The 24,694-nt window shown below is 39.8% G+C and overlaps 3 protein-coding genes across 7 annotated transcripts; 2 read left to right on the top strand and 1 right to left on the bottom strand.

The window, feature by feature from the left end:
* Positions 1-268: 268 nt before the first annotated feature.
* LOC112190574 (uncharacterized protein DDB_G0286299) lies at positions 269-3,480 on the top strand. Its single transcript, XM_024330015.2, has 2 exons — positions 269-417; positions 2,504-3,480. The coding sequence occupies exons 1-2, from the start codon at positions 403-405 to the stop codon at positions 2,867-2,869; spliced, it is 381 nt and encodes a 126-aa protein (XP_024185783.1). The 5' UTR covers positions 269-402; the 3' UTR covers positions 2,870-3,480.
* A 4,646-nt stretch (positions 3,481-8,126) lies between these two features.
* Positions 8,127-9,942, bottom strand: LOC112187287 (probable E3 ubiquitin-protein ligase XERICO). Its single transcript, XM_024326028.2, has 2 exons — positions 9,789-9,942; positions 8,127-8,877 (listed from the first exon to the last, which is right to left on the bottom strand). The coding sequence occupies exon 2, from the start codon at positions 8,738-8,740 to the stop codon at positions 8,267-8,269; it is 474 nt and encodes a 157-aa protein (XP_024181796.1). The 5' UTR covers positions 8,741-8,877; positions 9,789-9,942; the 3' UTR covers positions 8,127-8,266.
* Positions 9,943-14,734: 4,792 nt separating this feature from the next.
* Positions 14,735-19,570, top strand: LOC112184948 (protein FAR1-RELATED SEQUENCE 5-like). Of its 5 annotated transcripts, XM_040513993.1 has the most exons (5): positions 14,735-15,192; positions 15,674-15,770; positions 16,000-16,136; positions 16,472-16,503; positions 16,592-19,570. In XM_040513993.1, exon 5 carries the CDS (start codon positions 16,775-16,777, stop codon positions 19,310-19,312), a length of 2,538 nt encoding a protein of 845 aa, XP_040369927.1. In that variant the 5' UTR covers positions 14,735-15,192; positions 15,674-15,770; positions 16,000-16,136; positions 16,472-16,503; positions 16,592-16,774; the 3' UTR covers positions 19,313-19,570. The 5 variants fall into 5 exon arrangements, with proteins under 5 accessions (XP_040369927.1, XP_040369926.1, XP_024178938.1 ...); XM_040513992.1 differs by having other exon boundaries at positions 16,000-16,056; positions 16,472-19,570; XM_024323170.2 differs by having other exon boundaries at positions 16,472-19,570.
* The last annotated feature ends 5,124 nt before the right edge of the window (positions 19,571-24,694 follow it).

The raw sequence follows: 24,694 nt of genomic DNA, 5'->3' as shown, positions 1-24,694 counted from the left end.
ATTCTCATATTAGAAGATTCCTCCACATGGTAAGGATGAGTAGTAAACCACAAAAAAATTTTAGAAAATTACATAGTAGCACATGACCAAAGATGTAAACACAATAAACCCACCTTCAAAAATATTTATACAAATAAGGACATGAGCCTAAGCACAAAAGTCAAATGATGCAAACCTGATTCTCAATTTTAATAGAAAATGACCAAAATACTCGAATTTCATCACAATTTACAGCACTGCCACTATCCAATACCCAAAACCTAAACCAAGCTAACGGCGAAACAGAAGCCAAATGCCCAGCAACCTAGACCGAGCTACCACCGAAACAGAAACCCAAATACCCAACGACGGGGCCAACGCAGTAGCCGCTACGATTCCGTGCTCAGCTCGAATTTGGCTTCAATGGAGGTCGATAAGGTAAGCCCTTTTTCTTTCATGGGTTGGATGTGAAGATTTGAGTTGCAATCTTTGAGTTGGGTTTGGTTTCAGCTGCATTTGGTAGTTTCAGAGTGGAAATTTGCTTGATTTTCAATACAGCTGCATTTGGTAGAGAGCTGTTGAATTCATGTATTGGGTTGGTTTCGAGTAGTTGATTAGCTGCTATTTCCTCATTTGATTAGTACCAATAAAATTGATCACGAAACTAGGGTATTGGTGGTAGCAGTAGCATGCTTAATGTGGAGGTTCAGTGAGGCTCTTCTTTTCAATCTCTTGATAAACTGAAATTTTCGTTAAATGTATTTTGGTTTGGAGAATTTGGATGTTATTAAGTTGGTTTAAGTACTGCTTTCGAGGTAATATAGATGAGTTGAAGGATTTTTGATGGCCCAATTATGAAATGTTGTGGATGCTGTTATGGTTATCAAAGCCTATGATATGGGTTCTGCATTACAAACTTCTTTTACAGAACTAGGGTACTGGTGGTAAAAGTAGCATGCTTAATGTGCTAGATCAAAAAAAGTTGAAGCCATGATAATCGTAGCTGCACTGGCATTTCTTTTGTACAGAATACTTTTCAAAATGAAATGTAGTCAAAAAACAAAGAAAGAAATGATAATCATGTTTGTCTCAGTTGGGTTTCCTTGCAAATTAGTAAGCCTATGAGCTCACTTCTGATTATAAGCACTATTTTAAAAAAAAAAGACAAAAAAGCTACTGGGAGTTTGTTGCATAAAAGACTCAGATTTTGGACTGTATTGTTTAAGTTTAGGAGGCCGCACGGTTGAAATTTCTCAGCGAGAGGATTTTGATTTTGTGAAATTGGGTTATGATTAGACGACCTTGCTTCTTTTGTGGCTTATTTTATGTTTCTGTGATAGTTGATGGTTTAATTCTCAGCGGTACTGATATTTGAAGTTAGCATTTTAGTAAACAAACAAAGGAATGCTAAGATTTGAAAGTTATAATTTGCGAAGGGTATTGATAATGCTATCTTGGATTAGGCACTGAATATATGGTGCAGACTTATTTGGGTTCGAATAGGCCAAGGCTTGGTTAGTAAAGTTGATTGTTTGTAATGTTGTAGGACAGTTATCACCTGCTACTGCTACCACCTTTTTAGAAAAGACTGAAATTGTTCTCATCTTGCTTGTTATATCAATGTTCTTATCTTGCTATATGTGTCTTTGTTTTGGATGATGCGATTTGGTGGTCAAAATACAATCCAAGATTTGTGTTTTGGATAGATATCAATTGATTTCAAATTGTTAAATTTGATTGGGGTATTAGGTTTGTGTTTGACTATTTCAGTTTCTTTGTCTGGCATAATTTATTTCATGATTCTTTTCCTGTTTTTTGGAATTTAGTTATTCTTGTTTTCGATGAAATAAAAAAGAAATAATAATATTTTGGAGAGGCTGACGAAAACTGAAAGGTGGAAGATAACTGAGTTTGATTGAATTCTGATTAAGGTGGTAGTTTATGTAATGGATTGTGTCAAAAGTTGCATCACTAATTCTGTTTCTGGTTTTATAATCTGCCACTCCTAGAAGTTATTCCGATTAATCGTGTCGAGTAACTTTAAACTGATTTCTTTTTGTCTTTGTTTTGAAAACCTGCTTGCTATAGTGGTTTGTAAGGGATAGATAGCTGAAGTTTCACAAAATATGCGTCTTACAGAAGATTTTCTCATGTGTCATACATGTTCGGCAGATATCTTACTTATTTCAGTTACTTTGTGCATGTTTTCGTGATCAATTTGTATTATTGTTATGTGCTGCTATGTGTGCAGTACATATTCTTCATGAATTTATTTGTGAAGTTTATTTGAAGGTTCTGGTCTTTTATTAATCAAAGGTTCTGTAGTTTACTTTGATATACATGAGGAGCAGATTCATGATTTTAGTATCACTATGGTCCTATAGTTTAGTTTGATATGATCGGCTACTGTCAATGATATGATCTCTACTGTTCAAAATGAATTGATCTGCTACTTTATAGTTTATGGTTTATGTTAATGATATGATATCCATTGTTTATGGTTCAAGTTGGCTACTGTGTGTAGGTGCAAAAAGGTGATGACACAAAAAATAATCGAACAAAACCAGTGAGAAGAAAAGCTCCGGCACTTAGGAAAAAGTTTCCAAGCACAAGAGTAAAGAGACAAAAGCATAAAGAAGTGGAACAAGAAAGGGAGGAAGAGGAGGATGAAGAAAATGAGGAAGAAAAGGATGAAAAACATAAGAAGGAACAAGACGGGGGAGAAGAGGACGATGAAGAAGAAGAGAACGATGGAGCAAGAAATAAAGGCAAAGGCCAGAAACAATCATATTGCCAATACAAGTGCAATATAATTATGAGTGCAGCGAGTGTAGTAGTAGGATTAGGCAATGTCGAGTGCAGTAGCAGAACACAAGTACAAGTGCAGTAGCAGAAGTGGACGAGTATGAGTGTAGCGAGCGCAGTAGCAGGATTGACGAGTGTAATAGCAGGATTACGCGATGACGAGTGCAGTAGCAGAACACGAGTACAAGTGTAATAGTAGAAGTGGACGAGTATGAGTGCAGCGAGTGCAGTAGTAGGATTGACGAGTGTAGTAGCAGGATTAGGCGATACGAGTGCAGTAGCAAAACATGAGTACAAGTGCAGTAGCAGAAGTGGACGCATATGAATGCAGCAAGCGCAGTAGCAGGATTGGACGAGTGCAGTAGCAGAACATGAGTACGAGGGCAGTAGCAGAACTAGACGAGTATGAGTGCAGCGAGTGCAGTAGCAGGATTAGGGGATGACAAGTGCAGTAGCAAGATTTGACGAGTGCAGTAGCAGGATTGGGCGATGACGAGTGCAGTAGCAGAACTAGACGAGTATAAATGCAGCGAGTGTAGTAGCAGGATTACGCGATGACGAGTGTATTACTGGAAGAGGGGATTTGTATTGGGAAACGTATTAGTGAGACGAAGTTTAGAAAATTTTGGTACTTCAAAATTGTGGAAATTTCAATGGATATTTTGCGCAAATTAAAATTTAGAAAATTTGATGGAAGTTTTTATATATGGGGGTAAAAGGTAAATATTGGTATCTAAAACTAGTTTTGAAGATATTTTGGAGAGTTTAAAATATCGATAAAGCTAAGTTACGAAAAAAAGTAACATAAAAAATATTATTCTAAAAAAAAAAATAACATAAAGGGAATATTCTTAAAAAAAATAACCTAAAGGAATTAAAAGTCAAAAGAAGTAGTTAAGGGTAAAAAAGTAAATTAACTCATGATATGTGTCAAGTGGAGAGCAGATTGTCCTTATTTGTAATATTTAATCCTTATAAAGAGATAAGAAGTCAAAAGAAGTAGTTAAGGGTAAAAAGGTAAATTAACTCATGACATGTGTCAAGTGGAGAGCACATTGTCGTTATTTGTAAGATTTAGTCTTTATATGTTTAATTCAATATTTAAAAGATGTATTTGTTAAGTCATCTTTTGTCAATAATTTATATGTAATTTGTTAAAAGAAAATTATAGGTTAAATGATTTGATTGGATTATTAGCTTCAGAATCCAGTGGATTATGATTCAACCCTGTGGTCAAGTCCTGATTGTACAAAAAAATATAAAAGAAGACAGATTTTTGGTGTGTATGTTGGATGCCCCAGAAATTCGTATTTATTTTCCAAGGAATTTCCGGAATCTAATTTATGATTGTTAGACGGTTTCGTGGCTCATGGATGGAGCGGAAGTGTTTCGGACGAATTAATTATTTAAAAAGTATGGTTTTAGGGGGGTTGCCAAAGGTTGACTTTTTATTTGTTGGGATTCTCCGAAAACTTCATTCACGAAAGTTGTAGAGCGCGTCGATACGAGTTCGTGGATATGTGGAACGCGGAAATCGGAGTTCGTATGAGAAAGTTATGGCCATTGGAAGAAATTTCCATTTTAGTATAAATAGAAGTTTCCCGAAGGAGAAATTTACTATTTTCATTTGTTTCCTTTTCCGGAAACCAATTCCTTCTCTCTCTCTTTTCTCTCGGCTGCTACCTTCAAAGCCGAAGATATCCGGCTGACCCGACCCGGACCCGGTCGATCCGACCCGACTTTTCCGGCGAGCTCCGACCATCTCCGGCGACTAAACTTTCCAGACAGGATCGTCTCCGCCGTCTGGTGGTCCCTATGGTGTTCTCTTGCGCCGATTCTCGGTGGTAGCGGCGGTAGAAGGCGGTGCAGGTTGGTGTTTTCCGACCCGGCCGGAAAACACAACTCCGGCGACTTCGTGGCTTCGTGATTCCTTGGTTGAGTTCAGAATAGCCTCGCTGATCGATCCTTGGTGTTTGTTTGGATCGATTCACGTGAAACTTCGATCAACTCGGATTGGATTACTGTTCACGGCTTGTGAGGTAGTTTTCGATCCCTTAGGCCTGTTTTCTGACTTCGATCCAGTTATGAAAGTTCACAAGCATGCTTAGATGAAGCTTTTTTATGTTGGGAGTTTTGTGAAATAATGAGTTTTTGGCCGGCGGCGGTGCACCACCGTCTGTGGTGGCGTTCCGGCGGTGTTCCGGCCATGTATGGAACTGTTTCTGGTATTATATGTCTTCTACTCGTTGATACGAGCGTTTCGATATATAATATGCAGATTTTGGAGTTCGATTGGATTTGTTATGATTTTTGCAGTTTCATACCGATCAATTTATTTGATCCGTGAGGATTCGAGCGTCCGATCGACTTGTGGTTTGGTCACATCGATCGTGGACGTATTCCGAAGACTTTGGGAGGTCTTGGATGTGGTTTTGCCTCGATTGGCGCCACTTTGGGGATTTTAGTTCAAAAACAGAGGTTTCGAACTTAAATCAAATTTGAATCGTTACTAAGTTGGAACCATATGTGACCAGGTACTTGACGAGGTATCTTTGGACGGGTGTTTTGTGGTGTGGCTGCCTTGTTCTGTATTGAAGACGCAACAGGAATTTCGAGGTGAGTAAATCTCGCGATATGTGTTATGAGCCTAGTTACCATATTGTCTTGGAGTTATGGGCTTAACTGTGACTATAGATGGTATTAGTGACATTTCTGAGTGGATGACTATGTGTGTGTGTGTATATATTATGGGGTATATATATATACATATGTATTCATGTATTAGTGGCTTCGTGGTGAATCCTTGTGATGATTGTCATGTAAGGCTTGTGTAGGAGTATCTGTGTGATGAGTTGGATGATTGTTACCTGGATGATGACTGATGAAATTGTGTATTGAGTTGTGATTGTAGGATATCATGTGTTGAGATACCATGGGTCTAGTATGACCACCTTAAGTGAGACTTAAGATATGGTAGCTTGTATAGGAGTATCTGTGTGATGAATCGATGACATCAATATGATGAATCTTTGTGATGATTGTCATGTAAAGCTTGTGTAGAAATATATGTGTAACTTGTGTAGGAATATCTGTGTGATGATTGCTATCTGTGTGATGACTAGCAATGAATCTATGTGATGATCGCTATCTTTGTGATGACCGGCGATATCTGTGTGATGAATATGTGTGATGATCGCTATCTTTGTGATGACTGGCGATATCTGTGTGATGATTAGTTAGATGATCGCTATCTTTGTGATGACTGGCGATATCTGTGTGATGATTAGTAGGATGATTTCCATCTACGTGATGACCGGCAAAATCTATGTGATGATCCTTGAAATCTATGTGATGATCAGTAGGATGATGAATATCTGGGTGAAGACCGGTGGAATCTATGTGATGATCAGTGTGATGACTGCTCGTTAGCGGAGCTGAATTGTTATTAAGTTAACAAAGATCGAGAGGACTGCTGTGATGGTCGGGACTACCCACAGATGTCAGAGTGAGGGATTACGATGACTACTTTGATTTGAATTGCTTGACTTAGTGTGACCTCCTGAACTAAATTATATGTAGGGGTTACCATGACTTGGTTTGCTTGTTTTTGAATTGTGATTGCCTTGTTTTCTTCTTGATTTGTTTGATTGATTGTTTGATTTATTTTGAAGACCATAGTGGTGATGATTGTGCTCTGTGTGAGGATAGGAAGGTGATTCATTGTTTTCACCTTGATGTCATGTTGATGACAAGGGTTCCGGTGGGAAGGAAATGAGTGTGATCCTTGTGACTCACTGTTGTGCGTCGAAGGATTTTCAAACATTATCTAAGTAGATTTTGTTTGACGGGGAAATTTGTGTAATGAGATGCTAGGTTGAGAATCTGGGCATGTAGTTTAGTCACCAGTTGACTTATGTAGGCACTATATGGAAAATTATGGAATCGATGGTTGTAGGTGTGAGCTATGTGTATATCGTGTTTAGGTTGGGGTGACTTAAGAAATGTGTTTTGCTTTGTGGTTTTGAGTTTACTCATACGAGCTTCATAAGCTTACCGGGTTTGTTGTGTGGCAATCCGGTGCACTATTCAATGGAATTGTGTAGGGGTTAATCCTGCAGGTCAGGGTAATCGTGGCTGAAGCTGAGGTGGTGTGCAGGCAGCATTACGGGTAGGAAGCAAATTTTGTTGGCTTTGCCATTGTTATGACTTCCGCTTTGTAGCAAAACTCTGATGAGCATTTACGTTTTATTTTGTGATGGCAATTTAATTCGTAAGCTTATGTAATATATGACTCTGTGGGCGGGTCAATATTGAGATAGTGGGTTCAGGGCATCAATATGTATATGGTATAAAGGGAAAAAGTTTCCAGGTATTTTGTATTGATGGCTGAACGTTCACGCATATGTAATTATGGGATTATATATCGATTTTCATGTTTGTAAAATCAGGGGCGTGACATTATGTTAAAAGAGGGTAAGGAAAAGAGTGGAGATTATGACAAATCATGATTTTCCAACTGAGCAAATTAGAGAACAAAGTGATTGCAATTTTAGAGTTTCAAATTGATTCTCAAACCCAAATTTAACTCGATTAAGTTAGCATGCGCTCATGATAACATAGTTCATTAATGAATTTTTAGACTTTGTGTCATCCAAATTCGCTCAAATTAAGATTAATATGCAATTGCAGCTCATAAACTTATCGATTTAACTTGTGAATTTCACAAGCTTAAACTTTTCTATTTTAGCATGAATTATTATTTGATTTCGCTCATGAATTCAGATCGATTCAGGTTGATCTCGAGTTGCTCAAACCCTTACCCATATTTGGTTTGGGTCACATTTTCTCAGCCTAAAGCTCCAAATTCGGCAATATGCTTCAGCTTCTTTTTGTTTATGCCATTGTAAAAACTATGAGGAAGAAATGGTCCATCAAGCTTGTGTCACTCAAGATTCACACCCTTGATGTTTTTAACAACTTGATGCCTCATTCGAAAGTGCTAAATCTCTCCAACACATTACCAATGAGCGATTCGAGATATGACAGTTTCGGATACCTTACAAAGACAGCAACCATAACCATATATTAACCTAATGGTGGGGTAAAAATGACGGAAATTTCTTTACCTTACAGTGTTTTATAGCTTAAGCATTGTTATGCAATATGTCTGCATAGAATTTGATTTGACACACTACTTCATGATACAAATAGAACTAAAAAATTCAATGAACTCGAAGATGAAAGTAGATGTGTAAAACATCAGTAACTTCATAATATGTACAACGGTACAATTTTTGGTCAAGATACTAGGATACATCAACACATTATCACAGTTTTACCCCCCCCCCCCCCCCCACATAAACATAGTCATAAGAAATACTATGGCCAGCGGATGCATTCTTGTAAAACGAAAAAAAAAAAAAACACATGTACACTAAATACTATACATGAAATCTCAATGACTTGCATGCTCGTAAATTGTTCACCAAAAGCAGGAGGTCTCCTCCACAGGCATTAAAGGAGTCCTACAAAGTGGGCATGTAATGTTCCAGTAGTTCAACCACTTCTCCAAGCAATCTTGATGGAAAACATGGCCACAAGTCAAGTGGTTTATCTCGGATTCTGGTTGGAACTCAGTCAGGCAAACAGAGCAGTCGTGCTCCGTCTTGAGGCTACATACACTATCAAACCGAATGGCAGGGATGCGGCTCCTGATCTCCTCAACGTAACTGCCTGATGAAGAAAGGTGGAGCTCAAATGATTCTGTGGGGGCTTCAATGTATTCTTCTGATGGGGGTGAAGATGGTGAGGCCGAGGAAGAAGATGACAGGCGAATTCCAACTATTCGAAGGATTGATCTCACTAGGCCTTTGATAATTGAAACCGATAGAGCTGTGTTTACCAAAATCACACACATAAATCCTTCTGATGGAGCTGGGAGACTTGAGAGACCCATTTAAGCAGAGGCACAAGTTCTAAGGGACTCAAATTTGTAAAAGATAGTTGTATTTTGAAAACTAGAAGGTCCAATATCAATTTGATGAGTAGGAGTTGAGTCACATAAAGATGAAATAACCTTCTTGCCAACAGCACCTGCAATGCAATAAAGAGTAGGAATTAGAATTTCATACAAAGAAGAATAAATGATGCAATTGACAAGAAGAAAAATTAACCATACAGCTTTGAAGAATACAAATGTATCATATAATTCGTACCAAACACAAACTATAGCTATGAAGATCATGAATATGCAGGAAAGGGTCTATGAATTCATTTTTAAGTATCAAGAAAACCGATCTGAAGCAGAAACCACAAAATATGATTGCCATCAGATCAATGAAGCATAAGTGCATAACAGTAATCAATATTTTCTCTCTTAGAACTCCCCCTTTCTTAATGTGCGCATAATCTTAAAATAGAAATGAAATTTTAAAATAAAGGTTACTTGGGATTGGTAAACGCTATAGCCTGCATAGCCTAGGCTTAAAAAAGCAGAACCTATATTCCTTCAAACCAACCACAGCAATTAAAAATTTAAAAGAAGCACAAAACAGTCATGGATAAACAATAATGGATCCAAAATCTGAAACCTTGGAATAAAATGAATGAGAAAGCAATGCCAAATTTGGATAGATGTAGAGGAAAACCATTGAAAAAGTTTTATTTATCATCAAGATCTAGCAAAACTGTGATCTTGGTGCAAACTAACATGGCCAAAAAAGAAGATCAATACCAATTAGAAGGAAGAAAACAGCATGAAATGCTCAATCAACATGATCCCAATACAAAACCCAATTTCCTGAACCCCAACAAAATGAATTGAGATCTAGCATTCCTCATATTATCGAAAATCAAAACCTGAAGTAAAGCTTTTGCCTTTTTTCTTTACCAACAACAAAAACTAACATTGAAATTCAAAAAAGGACCCAGAAAACAAAGATGAACAAAGAAGCAGAAAACAAAGGCTATGTGGATTGAACTGTAGCTGATTAAGAGAGACTTACACAAAGTGAGGTTTAGAGTCTAGAGAGAAACTCAGAAGAAGAAGTTCTTTGAATTTAGGCAGTAGTTTGGTATACAAGCACAAAGCACAGAAACGTATGTTTGGTTTGACAATGGCTGCTCTCTGGACATCTATTTCTTTCTATATATGGAGGCCTTCAAGCTCAAGGCCTTAGAATTTAGATGATGGGCAACTAACCTATGTTTTCTAACCATGGTTAGACTTCCGTCTTTTGCGGGCTATATTTTTCATTAAACCATGGTTACTTTATATCAACACCTTTTTCATCCGAATAGGGAGACCCTCTGTTAAACTGTCACGCTCATTTTAAGGCTTTAATGCTTTAACCGTCTTTTTCCACTTTCATAGCTTAATTTACATGTCTTTTCTGTTAACGTCATAACTTCGATTTTTGTGTTCAAATCTGAATTACCTACCAAGTATGTTAGTATGACAAAGATTTAAAGCAACGAATGATGTAACCCTCCCCAAAATAGTAAAATTTAGTTTCACGAAGCAGGTTGATGTAAGAAAGTACTACATGTTCGCGTTGGGTAATTACACAAATAAGAGAGAGAGAGATATAGAATAAAAGGAAAATTCATTTCTACTAAAAAAAATAAAAAAAGATACTGGACTTGTTCCATTATCTATAAGATTTAGTTTCCATTCTTATTTCCCAACATTAATTTTACAGTTTTAGCAATAATTATACGTATTTTTTTCTAGAGATAGTTGGGTGGTAGAAGGTCCTAGTTCCAAGATCTGGCTTTCGAATCCCCATGAGGCCTTGGTGACCAGCTAATGGGTGCTTAATGTCTCGTGGCGTTCGGAATGAATTAGTCCGGCTATGCTAAGATACCCCCCGAAGGGTGTGTGTGTTGCTAACTTTCTAACGCTAACCTCCCCCAATCAAAAAAATAAAATAAGATAGCTCATATTATGGATGATGGATACAAATATCAAAATTTTATGACCGTCTTCTCTACGTTACTAAATATTTTAGTAAAAATATTTGATTTTCGTCCCAGTCGAATCAATACATTGAGTATCTCTCAAAATTTTCACCTCTTAACCAAATGAGATATTCTCATGTGATAGTACCCTTTCCTAAAATTATCACCTTTTTTAATCATACATTCATACCATTAAAAATTTGACTTCAATAAAACTAGTCAACCACAAAAGGCCTACTAGCTAAATGATCTCCCGACCTAGCTCTGCTAGGGCTTTGAGCGCTGCCGCATCTGGTGGTCGCGGCTCTTACACCTTCTCCATTTTCATGGACAAAATTGCAAGCCTAGTCCTACTGTCTTTCTTTTGTGTCCCTTTTGCTGGTTGTGTCTCAAAGCTTTTGGAGATGAAGTTTGATGGGGAGACGGTTCTTTTGGATTGGATGGGGTCGTTGGATCGCAATGCAGTGATGGAAGGCCTTCGCTTCTGAGAGGCTGGGAAGTTGGAATTGGGGTTCTGTGTTTTGTTGGTTTGCCATCGGCTTGGGCTATGTGAAGTCGTGGCTTTGATGGTGTTGCTAGGTCGTCAGAAGTGATTGCTGGTGTCGATCGATAGTCTCATGATTTCATGGACTCAGTCGCTTTCCGGTGGAGCGGGATAGATGGTGTGGGTGGTGGGGGCCACGGTGGAGGTTCCTCTCTGACTGCAGTGGTTGTTAGCGGTGGAGTTGAGGGAGTGTAAAGCTGCGGCGGCAGGCTGGAGGGTCTGCCAATTCCTGTGGAACCCTTGATTGATTGTCCTAGGGTTTCTCTTAGATTGTGTTGATCTGGGCTGGGCTTCGCTGCTTTTGGCCCTAATTTGCTCTGTTGATCTATTAATTCTCTTCGGAACGTTAGGTTTTTGTTAGAATAAAGGTGCGTAATCTCAAAAGGTTGGTGTACTACGACTCTTTATGAATTAAGAATAGGTTCTTATGGTACTCTGTAATACGATTCTTTCTGACGGCCCCTATAGTGTATCGTGTTGGTACTGCTTGCTGAAATACACTATTGGGATTACCTCATTTTACTTATAAAAAAAAAAAAAAAAAACTAGTCAACCACAATAAACCTTAAGTTGGTTCATAAAGCATTTGAGTTATTCACGATTACTTCAAGTTGATAGTATTAAAATTCAAACTCAATTTATATTTCTTATCAAGTTTGATATTAAGTGCGAGGACATTTCATTTCTCTTGTGCACTCAATTCAAACAAACAATTAACAATGAAACATAATCTAAATTTAAATATATTTAGTCAAGTTAGAGAATGTTCGTTAGAGTCTCATTAAATATAACAGACTTACTCATCTCAGTGACGGTGAGAAACAAATAAATCTCAGTCATATATATTAAATTTAAAAATTAAAATTACAATAACTTAAAACTATATATTTATTCTTAGCCATCAAATAAACTTGTCCCTCATAATTTATTAAAAATTGTTCTTTTTAGATGAGCAGTTTGTCAAGTGTTAAAATATATGTGAACTTTTTTTGTTTTTTAATTAATATGGGAATCCTTTTTTTTTTCCTTGAAATACATGTGAATCTTTTTAGTTATGGTGGGATTGGGTAACATCCCCCCTTGCTCATACCTTCTCATCTACTACATAGACAGGTGTCATTGATTTCAATTACATGTCACTTTGCCCCCCAACGTCACTTCAGTCTTCAGAATACATGTCCTATTTCAACAATGTCACTGGACAGATAAGTGTATATGTGTCTTCATTTACTTGCGTGCTTGTGAACCCCCCCCCCCCTTCTAAGCTCCTGCCTACGTGTCGTTTAAAAGATGGTGAGCAGCACCAAAACGACGTGACGGTTGGCCAGTGCCCCCAATCATCTGCCCCCATTGTACAGGTGGCAAACAAGAAGTGTTTCAAAAATGTGGATGTATGCATGCATTTTTAGGGTTTGTTTTTGAGCCTCTTCTTTGAACCTTCTTTCACATCTCATAGATTCTCTTTTTTTCTATTTTGGTTACTAATGAAGAGGAAGATAAGGTATACATTGTACACATTTAAATTGTTGTGTGGTTCTCTGATGGAATCTCCAACAAGAATGACAAATTGTCCTTGGTTGGTATAATTGCACCATGAACCATATATATAATATTAATGGAGTGGTTTATATATCCATGCAAACAAATATCAAAAATATGAAAAATCACTTGCCACACGTCAAAATGTTATTGTCTACATGCATAGAATGTTTCTGATCGATATATCATTTTAGATAACCAAATAGTTGTGAGCTTAGTGAAATATTATTAATTGAATATGCATTCAACTATTTATATATTGGTTTTTTTTTAACGCAAATAGGTCAGCCATTTCATTAGATTCAGCAAGCAGTACAAAAACGAAACACCCCTATGGGGTCAACAGAAAACAATCGTTCCTTAATATATTGTTATTATTAAGTTTCACGTGTAATAATAGAGCTTTGTAATTTATATATAAAAGAAAAAATTGATAGAGAATTAAGTAGAATGTGTACGTAGGGGCACTAGGTGGACATTGACATCGACGGTGTTCCCTTAGCTCCATAGTTAGTCATATTAGTATGTGAATAAAATTTCTCTGGTCAATATCTGACAAGTTGAATTTCATGGAGACTAGCTTAGTGTTTTTAAAAATTAAATATATCACAAATTGGCATGACTTGACACAATTAGTACCAACTGTGATCAATTGTTCATTATTATTATTATTATTTTTTTTACCTATCCCTAACTCGGTCAATAAATTATCTCTTGAGTAAATGACGGACCCAGATAAACTTTGCCCGTGAATGCATAGATATATAAAATACTCCACCATTGGAGGCACGTATTAAGCCTATATGACCTCGTTCATCAATTTTGAGAAACTAGTAAAACAACATACACAACCCTAAAGAGGAGAGATCCTTTTTATACAAGAAATATTCTTAGAATGAGGATGCTCGTAACACACACACACGTACACGATCAGTTATCTCCTTATCATAATCACTCAATTTTAGAACTAATCAGGCCTAAGTATTGTTATTAGACTTCTTAATAAAAGACAATTAAATAAAAAAACTGTTTAATCACTACAATGCAGACTGCATGCATGTATTGACAAACCAAATTATTTATTTGCATTTTTTGTGTGTGGCAGAAATGATTCTTGGATAAGAGGTAAAAGCTGTAGTAGACACTAGACAGGTCTTTCTAAAAGCTGTAACCCCAGCTAGAACTTAATGCATGGGTGAATCAAATGTAACTGTGGTAATATCTATCATTCCATCACATGGTAGCTAAAACTTGGACCGTTGAACTAAATATGGACATTGACAAGGAGACAACCTCTCGTAACTGACGGTGACACGTACAGAAGTAATGGCCCCTTGGCTGCTGCACAGAAATGGACATGGACGATCACATGCCCTTGCATTCTTCCGGTGTTCCATCGTAATAAAATCTGGAAACATGCATATGCAGCTGTGAAATTCCCGTGAAATAAATATATACGTTAAATTAAGCCCGCCTGCAGACGCGAGCGAGAGATAGAGAGAGAGAGAGTTTGCTGATGATAATATCATCGATAAACATGTCTCCATGTCATCGATAAAAGGAGTGGAGGCCGGAGATTCTTGGTGTCTCTTTCTCCTCCAAGAAACTAACTCTGTTGCATGTATACTTGTATATATCTTTTAATTCTGCAAATCTCTGTCTTTCAAATCAGTTCTGTAGATCAGTCCTCTGTTTTTTTTTTTTTTTTGGGTCAAAAGATCAGTCCTCTGTCTTCTTTTTTTTGGGTCAAAAGATCAGTCCTCTCTTAATTACAAGCTTCACACGTATGCACATGCCCATAATCTCCAGTAACTTTTTCTCTCAAGGTTCTTTATATGTGCGCAGGGTGACGATTACTCTTGCATGTGAATGAATTCTTTTCAGCAGATTGATATATTATGTGGGAGCGGCTGGAATACGCCCTACGTAGGGTGCGCCCCTGTGGGTCCGGACGTCGTGGCTTCTTCTGGTCCTCAGGATTTGAATTAGAAGGGCAGCGTTGTCATTGCAGAGAAAACGTTCGTGATCAGTTAAAACGCTGCCGTCAATGTGGAGGGCGGAGGGTATTCAGGTAATATGCGAAACGAGGTAAAATGCAGGTTAATGGTTCGGGTGATGCAGAAACAGCCACGGCCCCCTTTCAAATGCAAAAAGAAACAGCGACGTCCTACTCCCAGCAGCCACATAGTATACCTGTTAGAGGAAAGAGGGATCCCGGAAAGAGTAGGCAAAGAGTAGCCGTCATCATCGATAAACAATGGTGTAAAATTTGTAGACGGCTGCGAGGAGATCAATGAAGTGAAACATCCGACGGCATTGTCCCTTGTATCAGATTTTGGAGGCGCTTAGAGGGTCACTTGGATCTGGTAAGTGTGTATATTGATGAGACGCATGTCTGGGGATTTATTGATGATAGTTTTGTCTAAAGATTCGGTTGTTTAGGATTTATTGAAAGATTCAGTTGTTTAGGATTTATTGAAAGATTCTGGTGTTTAGGCACCTTAAGTCAAATTAGGTGGTGAATGAAAACGGGGAGACAGACCAATAAACTGTGGTATTAGTTAATTGTTGGTTGATGTTGTTATAAAATGCATTCGGAGAACTGAAAAGAGACAAATGCAATGACTTTATGGCTGAATTTGAGTATGTGGTAGACTGATAATTTTATCAAACTGAACCCTTTTTGTGAACCAACTGAATTTAAGAAACTGTGCAGTTGATCATCATATAAATGTAGCGATTCCTAAAAGTTTGTTTTACAGTGAATGTTTGGGTTATGTTTTAATGGCTGGTATGATTTTGCCCATGCGTATTGTCTAATTACTGAATATTTAAAAATGTTTACAGGAAGAAGGGTGATTGTGAAGAAGTTGTTGCAGGGAACTGGTTGTCCAGTTATATAAGACAAGCAAAGGTCGCCACTGACCCAGTTTAATTTTTTCAGGTTCAACAACATTTCCCGCCTTTCCTGGAATGTAGCATTTTTCTATTTGTTTTGTTGGTATTTGAAAATAAGGGTGCCTCACAATAATACTCATTATCATGTTTTGAGATAATGCATGTCTTTGTTCCTGAAAAGATAAAAAGGGAGAGGGAAATCTGAAACATTTACTATGTTGAATAAAGGTTGGAGTGATATAAGCCATGTACTCATTATTTAAATTTGTTTGTAGGAGGAAGGGTGATTGTGAAGAACTGAAACTGAAGGAAGGTTATACGAGAATTTTGAGGTAAGGGATTTGGTGGTGTTGCTGCAAATTGTTCAAGTGAGCTGAGGTGCTGAAACTGATAGCACTCCATATCACAGACAGTGAGTAAGGCTAGGAGCATTATTTGACTTTCAGTATGCCGCTCTAGTGATAATGTATAATTCGTCAAAAAAGAATGCTGCAGGTTGTATTGTAGTTACTGAAGATTATGCATTGTCTACTTGATATAGCTTTGCATTTAATGTGTAAATTTTTAAATAAGGTAACTGAATGAAGTATATGCGATGACTTGGATGGTGGATGCAACATATTAAATGAGTGGTAAATATAGAAATGAACTGTTAGCCTTTCTAGAGATAAATTACTAGACATATGAATTCATTGTTTGCTTGGAAGATACTCGTCCAATCTCTGACATTCCGTGTTGGAATTACAGGCTAACATGGACACAGACGAAGGGGGCCTTAGGTACAGTGACCATATTTATCATGAGTGTTTATCATCAGACGATGAATCAGAAGATGAAATTTTGATTCGGTTTGGTAAATGCAATAAGGTAACAGCGCGTACAAAGGAGGCAAATGACAGTATAATACCTGGTGAATCAGGTGAATTGAGGAAATCACCAGGCGTAGTTGAAGAGGAGGAAACATTACCTGAGTGCGCTGTTGAAAGAACAGAATATGTGAACCACACGGGGTCCGCACAGCTGAATGGGAAGCACTTCGAAGACCTCACAATGGATGATATGATGGGGGTATACTTCCCAACTGTAGAAGAGGCAGAAAAGTTCTACTCGCTGTACTCACGAATACTTGGTTTCAGCGTAAGGAGGGACAGATTGCAGAAGGAAGGCAATGGTTTGGTGGTAAGGAGGCAGTGGGTCTGTTCAAAACAAGGATTGGCAAGTATCAAGTGCAGGAAGCAAAAAGGTGTGGATAAGAACAAAACTGCAAATAATGAGAAAATTGGCGAGCAGAAAAAATCGAGGAGGAACATAATACCGAGGGGAGTAAGATACACAAGAGTTAACTGCCCGGTTTCATTTAGTGTTCGATATTGCAAAGATAAGGAGCTATACCGCGTGACTAAGTTTGTACAGGAGCACAATCATGACCTTGCAAAGTCCCATGAAGTTCAGTTCTTGCGGTCAAACCGTCGCGTGGAAGACAAAGATGTTGCTCAGGTGGAGTGCCTGCGCCGCGCACAAGTCCACACTAGTAGGGCGTATGAGCAACTGGTAGAGCAAGCCGGGGGACACGACGGTGTTGGCTTCTTGATGAAGGATCTGTACAACAAGATTTATGAGTTGAGGAAAAATGCTGAGATGGATGGAGATGCACAGGCTGCCATCACTTGGATGAACATGAGGGGAATGGAGTCAGAAGAGTTCTGCTGCAGGTACAGTTTGGATGAAGAAGGCAGACTTGCCAATCTGTTTTGGAGGGACTACCAATCATTTTTGGACTACAGCGCATATAGTGATGTGGTCATTATGGACAGCACATACAAGACAAATTTGTACGGAAAGCCTCTTGTTGTATTTGTTGGGTGCAATAATCACAGAGCTACAGTTGTTTTCGGGTTTGCCCTTATACGGGATGAGAGGGAGGATACGTACACATGGGTGTTCGAGAACTTCCTTGAGTCCATGGATTATAAACAACCTTCATCCATCCTAACCGATGGCGATGAGTCAATCAGAAAGGTTGTTGAGCGGGTGATGCCAATAGCTCGGCACAGGTTATGTGCATGGCACATTGGAAGAAACATATCGCAGAATGTGAAGGATGTTGCAGATCAGAAAAGTCTTTCAAAAATGATTTATTCCTCAATGTGTGTCAGTGAATGGGAGGCAGCTTGGCAGTCAATTGTGGTTAGAAATGGGTTGTCGGACAATGCATGGGTTATAAGTTTGTATAACAAACGGGAGAGGTGGGCAGAAGCATTCTTCAGAGGGCACTTCTTTGGTGGAATGTGCAGTACGCAGCGCGTCGAAGGCATGCACGCAAAGCTGAAAAAGGAGATTGGGAGGCACACTAGGTTATGTGAAGTTATGCCAAGAATGGAGAGGACACTTGGCCGCATCCGGAATCGCGTACTGTATGACAACTTCAGGTCTAAAAACGGTGCTCCAGTATATGAGACACACATGAGGGGAATAGAGGAAGACGCATGTAGGCTGTTCACACACGACATCTTTGTTATGATTAAGTCCCAAATCTTGTTTGAGAGGAGGTTTGTTCTGGTGCAGAAAGTACCATTTCCCATTTCTGATACAGTGATGTTCTACCTTGCCCAATATGATAGGCCTGAACGACGGTGGTGTGTTGAGTTCCATTCAGACCCGACAAACCCAACATGGCTGTGCTCCTGCAAACTTTTTGAATCAGATGGTATTCCTTGTGGTCACATTTTCTGTGTCTTGAAAGATCAGCTTCTGTCAAGATATCCGGCGTCTTTGATAACCAAACGTTGGACAAAGTGTGTCAGTGATTCAACAGTTGCACCCAAAATTAAGGTCCCCGATCACGACAAGTCAGCTCAGGTGGCCAGGTATTCTGCCCTCATATCAGAAGTGTCCAAAGCGTGCTTAAATTACTCATTTTCAGATGAAGGTTTCAGGGTAGGAATGATTGAATTTGCAAGGCTAGTTCAAAGCTCAAGTGAGTTCAAGATAGATCCACCCATGGACACATCAAGAGTGCCTCCGAGCAGAAACGTTGTGAGGGACCCGAAAATATCCCGTACAAAGGGCATGCCCTCTAATCCCACAACAAACACTGAAAATGCCAACAAAGAGCAGCGGCTTTGCGGTAAATGTTTTATGCCCGGTCATAACAGGCGCACCTGTACAGCCGGTGAAGAAGGGGTTCGAAATCGTGGATATGCAGATTCCCATCATACGGTACCTTGTGTTGAAGCTTACTCAGGTTCGGTACCTGATGTTGCACCATCAGTCCCAAATATGGCACACCTATCATCCTATGTGGTAGCCGCAGTCCCTGATCCCCCTGCCTCAGTTCAGCTTCCCGCAGACTTACCATATCATCCCACACCTTGTGTAAGTGAGTATGGTATGGAGCTTGATTTTGATGACAAGGGCGCTAGCAGAGTTGGTGGTATTGGTCAATTCCCATTCTTCGTTGCATCCCAGCATTCCTCATCCTTCGGTATTCTGCCTTTTTCATTCAACCTGAACCAGACCGCCCCAAATGATGATGTTACGCAGCTGAAACCGGACTGTTCATATCCACCCCCGAAGTGGATCCCATGAGGTACAAGTTGGAATTAAGCTTCATTTTCGCGTTACCTAAGTCCGAATTGGTTCATGAATGTAGTCCGGATTGATGCATTCCGATTATGATGGATTATTTTGTGGTGATTATATTTCCTTTCCTCAATTGACACAAGTAGGAAGAGACATTGTTAGCTTTAGTTTTTGGTGGAACAATTTAAGTCCCTTCACGTAAAATATTTATAGCATATATTTTGCCTGCTGCCTGCTATTGTTCACTGTTTATGTACGTGTTGTATTGACAATATAATCCAGGTTTTTGGTCGGAACGGTCACAGCCATGTTTACAATTATCTGATGGAAATTGTATTTCATGAATGATAACCGACCTGTCCCCATTTTGACAGTGACGATAAATGTCGACAATGTATATGTTAAAAATTAACACAAACACACTAGTGATTACCATTAGTAACTTAAATTAAACAAATTACAGTGGCGAAACTTGGTTTAGAACATTAACTGCGGACTTTAGTCGTCGGAACTGCAAAACAAACCACGTACACTGAAATAGAGGTAATATAGAAATGCCCTAGTAGGTGGAACACACACTAATCCTTATCATTCTTCCACTTGTTGTGGAGGTTGTCCGATCAGCGTGCTTCAGATGCGGGGAATGTCGTCAATGAATGCATACCAATCGAGCAGGTGTTGGAATGAGGATGCCGAATTCCGTAGCTTGTAGTAGAAATTTGAGGCCTCGATGTAGCACTTGCAAACATCACAAGTTTCACCCATATTCCTATCAGAGTTAACTAACCACATGTTATGTAAGAACGGACGGTGGAACGAATGTTCACCGCAACCCTGACATCGTTCCGGAAGGAACGAGTAGTCGGTAGGGATGTGTTTCAAGACATCGGAGTGCGTCGGCTGCCCAATATCCAACCATCTGTGAGCCTCATGTCGACAATATTGTACTTCCCAGCCACTTTTCCTCCAATCCAACCGACCAACCATGTCTTTGAGTGTCTTATTTCGGACCTCCTGGTTTCCCCTGATGATCTGCAACATGCACAACACATAATACGCAATGTCGTGGTAGTCAATCCACTTATACCAACCTTTAAAGATTGTGCCCCCCCTGCATGCCATTTGTAAGTATTGGGTTGCCATGGGAATGTTGCCGGACTTCTTCATGGTTCGGAATGCCTGACGGAACAGTGATTCCGGATTATTCGCCTCCAAGCATTGCTTAGCAAACAAGCGACGTCGCGTCACTTTCGATGATTCACAAATGTCAATATCCCAAGGACCACATATGCCCGCCATGTCTATGCATGAATAGACATGGAAGTCATCAATGAGTCTCATAAAAGTCTTACAAACACTCCTACACTTTAGAATTGTGTATAGGTCATCGGCGGCAACAAACTGAAGAATATATTGCCATATGACGAGAGGCAGTGTGACGTCATTGGCCGCTCTCGGGTTGAGTCTTCGGCGCCTTCCAGGCAGAGACAGTGGCTTGAAGTATGGCATTCTGGAAGTGACGTCTAAGGAAATACGGTCGGTACCTGCTAAATGTGAGGTCATGTACCGGATGATCAATGTTCAATTATCGGATGTCAATGTTTGCAAGTTACATGTACAATATATAAGGACCCAAACGAGTGGTAACTGCCTTCCGTGTGGATGGGGCAACCGTCCTTGTTAGTTGTTTTTTTTTTTTTGTAAGTTGATCTGTTATTTTTTGTACAACTTGCCCGCAAGTTCCTACATGAACTGCTCCCTTAAACTGTTAAACAAATACTGAAGTGGTGATTCACATAAATAACAAACTGAAGGTCCAATCATCCAATATAATGTCCTTAATACACTTTCACAGATGTGATTAAGCATCTGGAAGCAAATACTACTCAAAGTTGATGATATATCACTTTGGACAACTCAAAGATGCAGCGTGTAATTGTGGTTTCTGTATACCAACTAACACAAAAATCCATTAACATGAACCAACCAATGGTATGATGTTAATGGATGGAAACTAACCCAGTTGTCCTTTTCCAGCCACGGGTCTTTCCGCATTCCATTGTTCATCGACGCCGCTTTCCACCTTCACAAAATATTGTTAATAGTAGCCGGCGGGAGGTAATAAACTACTCGACCGCCTCCAAAAGGACTCAAGATGAAGCCTAATCACGGAACATTCCCTTAGGAAAGCCTTCCCTAAGGTCCATGTTCCTCTTCAATATGCCTGACTCACCAATTGGCGCTGTACTCGGATCACCAACTTGAGTAACTCCCAAATCATCATCCAGTTCATCAAACTCAGACAGATCAATACCTTCCCATCCATTTGGCTCCACTATCTTGTCCTCCTTCATACCTCCCTCAGATCCCTTATCAACAGCAAAGGAGTGTGCTTCTCTTAGTGTAACCGTAGCCCTCTCATTATCAGGGGCTTTGAGACACCGAAGAAGCACCCTTGCTCTAAGATCATCTGACCCGGCCTGCATTGAAGACAATTTTTTGATTAACATATTTCACACAATTAATACGTCAACTAGATGGCAATTCAGTGAATTTAACAGAGCCTCACCCCTTTCAGCCAATTGGTCCGGTAGTGCATCATATTAAGGATGATATAAACCCCACAGTCGAAACCATTTGCCTGTTTAGGTGCATCTACAGGCTCAACATAGTTGAATAACCCAAAGTCAGTGTTGGTCCCTTCCATCCTCAACTTGTCAAAGTAAAAGCAATGGTCAAGATGGCGCAGCTGCAAATACAATTTATGGTACATCGATCAGGATCCTCATATATATAATCCTTTCATTGTCAATCGTATATGTTAGTGTGGATATGCACATGGTTAGGGTGCATGCAGTTAGATAGATGTAGCTGTTTGACGCATAACCCAGTTGAATCTGAAATTATTTACAACGGATGGTCAAGGTGAAGATGTGCGTTTTAGTTACCGTTGTCAGTGCATGGTCCCATCTACTGCTTGCTGATGACAGAGTCGGCAGACTGTCCCAAACCTCAGCCACCTTCTTTTCTAGATCAACCACCATCAGAAACCAATGTCCCCCCGCCTTGTCCTCGTGCATCGGCAAAAACATCTGCATACACAAAAACATAATCGTTTTAGGTCCATCCGAGTTCCAAATTGATCGGGCAACGCAAAGTGACAGCATAAGTTGGTAACCTCAACTCACCCTCTTGCAATTCTTCATGCAACCGTTGAATCTATCAAGGTTGCAGAGTGTCCTTGTGTGCTCCACCCATTCCCGAAACGATTCCCCTGCATTGTACGAACTGGCCTTTTCCTAATGTCAAAACACAAGGCAATTCATCAAACATGAAACCCAAGGCTGTGTGCAGTAATGCACATATGTCCATTTAGTTACCGGAAGCACGTAACAACTCACCGAGAAGTAAGTAGGAAAAAACCAGTCCCCACTCCCATCCTTGTTCAAGCATTCTGCGACAAAGTTGATGACCTTCCACCCAAAAGGAAAGGGTTATTTTTTGTTAAGTTAAAAACACAGTGGAATCGTAAGATGAAGGGGTATATATTTTAAAAGTATTGATTTTCCCTATCATCTATCCATACGAGGCTGGAGATTTGGATAACTCACAAAGCTGGAAACATTTGTGGCTGGCCCCAAGCATAAGGCCTCATCACGGTAAAGTAGTGCCTTCTGATTCCCGGTTGAAGCAACCATAGTTCTGCACGAATAATAAACGTTGTTACATTATACTTATTGGCACCCACAAACAACGACTCATATTACATGTTTCAATAATATCACTACTGAAAAACCATTTTAGGATAATAAAATAGTAAGTTAGTTATCAAGGAAATCTCAAAAATTTATTTAACACTACTACAAATGAATATTACTACCCCATCGAGTTTGTGTGCTAACCTTCCCTCCTCCACCGTAACTTTCTTCCCACCCATGAAAATGTAATTGATTAGGAGAATGTCGTCATTCCCTATAGGGTGCATCAGCATGTAAGGTCCTGGCAGCATCCAACTTTTGGCATTAGTGAGCCCTGCTCCATTACAGCCCGAACTAATCACATGATTGACCTCCTCGTTGCGGGTGACTGCATAAGTGAACATGGCCCTGGCATGTGGAGATACAACTGCCTTGGATTCAGGCACACAACCGCCCTGATATGGTCTCATCTCTCTTGTTGGGGCGGCACCAGGACTGCTTGAGCTGGCAGATACTGCCTTACCAAAAGCATTATCACATAGCTTTGATTTTGCCTGCATACACAAACGGACAAACCAATTCCTAGTTTACTTCACAAATTCAACCTCTTATTTAATTGAAAGTGCCGTATGAAGGTCATTAAGGCAAGTGTTATATATATGTATATATGATATATTGGGGACATTACCTTCATTCGCTGCAAGCTCTCTTCCTCCAGAAATGTGTCAGCATGGAGGACTGAATCTCCACTCCCCATTCCATCCCTCTGCCGCGGTTTCCACACAGGGACTGTGTGAACGTTGCAGTCATCCCCCCTCCTGTTTGCCGATCTCAGCAGTTGGATCTTCACCATGTCGGCACATTCCTCCCTCAAACCGCTTATCTGATGTGCTATAATCTCCACTTTCCTTGCTAGTTCGGCCACATCAGGCTGAATCCTCCCACAAGCATCCATGAGCCTCCACACGTCACCCTTGACCCCCATGAGCTCCAACTTGACGTCGAAGATGTCCTCATGAACTGACTTCCTCAGTCCGAGTCCAAACTCACCATCATCATCGGCGCATTTACTAGCCATTTTCACCCGCTTGTTCCTCTCCATCATGACAATTGGACTCTTAAAGCCACCATATGTCCTAACCCTGGTTATCAACTCCCTTACCTCAAAGTCCCCCCAGGCCATAAGTGGAAGTATAGACCTATCAATATGAAAACAAGCCGAGCCGACCTTCTCGAAGTATAGAACCTGGAGGAAGAGCACACACCCCCCAACAACACCGTCCCCATGTTCCCTCTGGGCCGTCACAGAGTCTAGCAATCTTTGGAGACAAAAGGAAGCCCAGTTCTTCTGCCCAATGCGTCCCGTTTCCAGAAGGGGTAGAATCAGAGACGTGTCAACAGCGTCATCTGTTGTAGGGCACAGAACCAAACCTAGTGCAAGCAACGAAAATGCGATCCTGAACTTGTCGTCGGCTTCCTCACGGTCCCGTACTATTTCCTTCAGATGACAGTACTGGATCCTTCCTTCTCTGTCACACATGTCTTCAACAATCATGCCATACTCAGCAACGTCTGTGGCAGTCCCCAGTTCAAAGTCAGAGCCTCCATCCTGCACTCCCATTACACGGCCAAACTCATGTGGAGTAACTGCAAAGTTCTGGCCCATTATCGACACTCTGCGGTTGCCGAT

Source organism: Rosa chinensis, chromosome 2 (genome assembly GCF_002994745.2).
Source record: "Rosa chinensis cultivar Old Blush chromosome 2, RchiOBHm-V2, whole genome shotgun sequence".
Taxonomy (NCBI): Eukaryota; Viridiplantae; Streptophyta; class Magnoliopsida; order Rosales; family Rosaceae; genus Rosa; species Rosa chinensis.
The sequence above is the reverse complement of the archived record's forward strand: the minus strand, read 5'-3'. Positions and strand labels throughout refer to the sequence as shown.

Excerpts from the sequence above, each read along its gene's own strand:
- LOC112187287 (XM_024326028.2), bottom strand. The coding sequence starts at position 8,740 with ATGGGTCTCTCAAGTCTCCCAGCTCCATCAGAAGGATTTATGTGTGTG.
- LOC112184948 (XM_040513992.1), top strand. The coding sequence starts at position 16,478 with ATGGACACAGACGAAGGGGGCCTTAGGTACAGTGACCATATTTATCAT.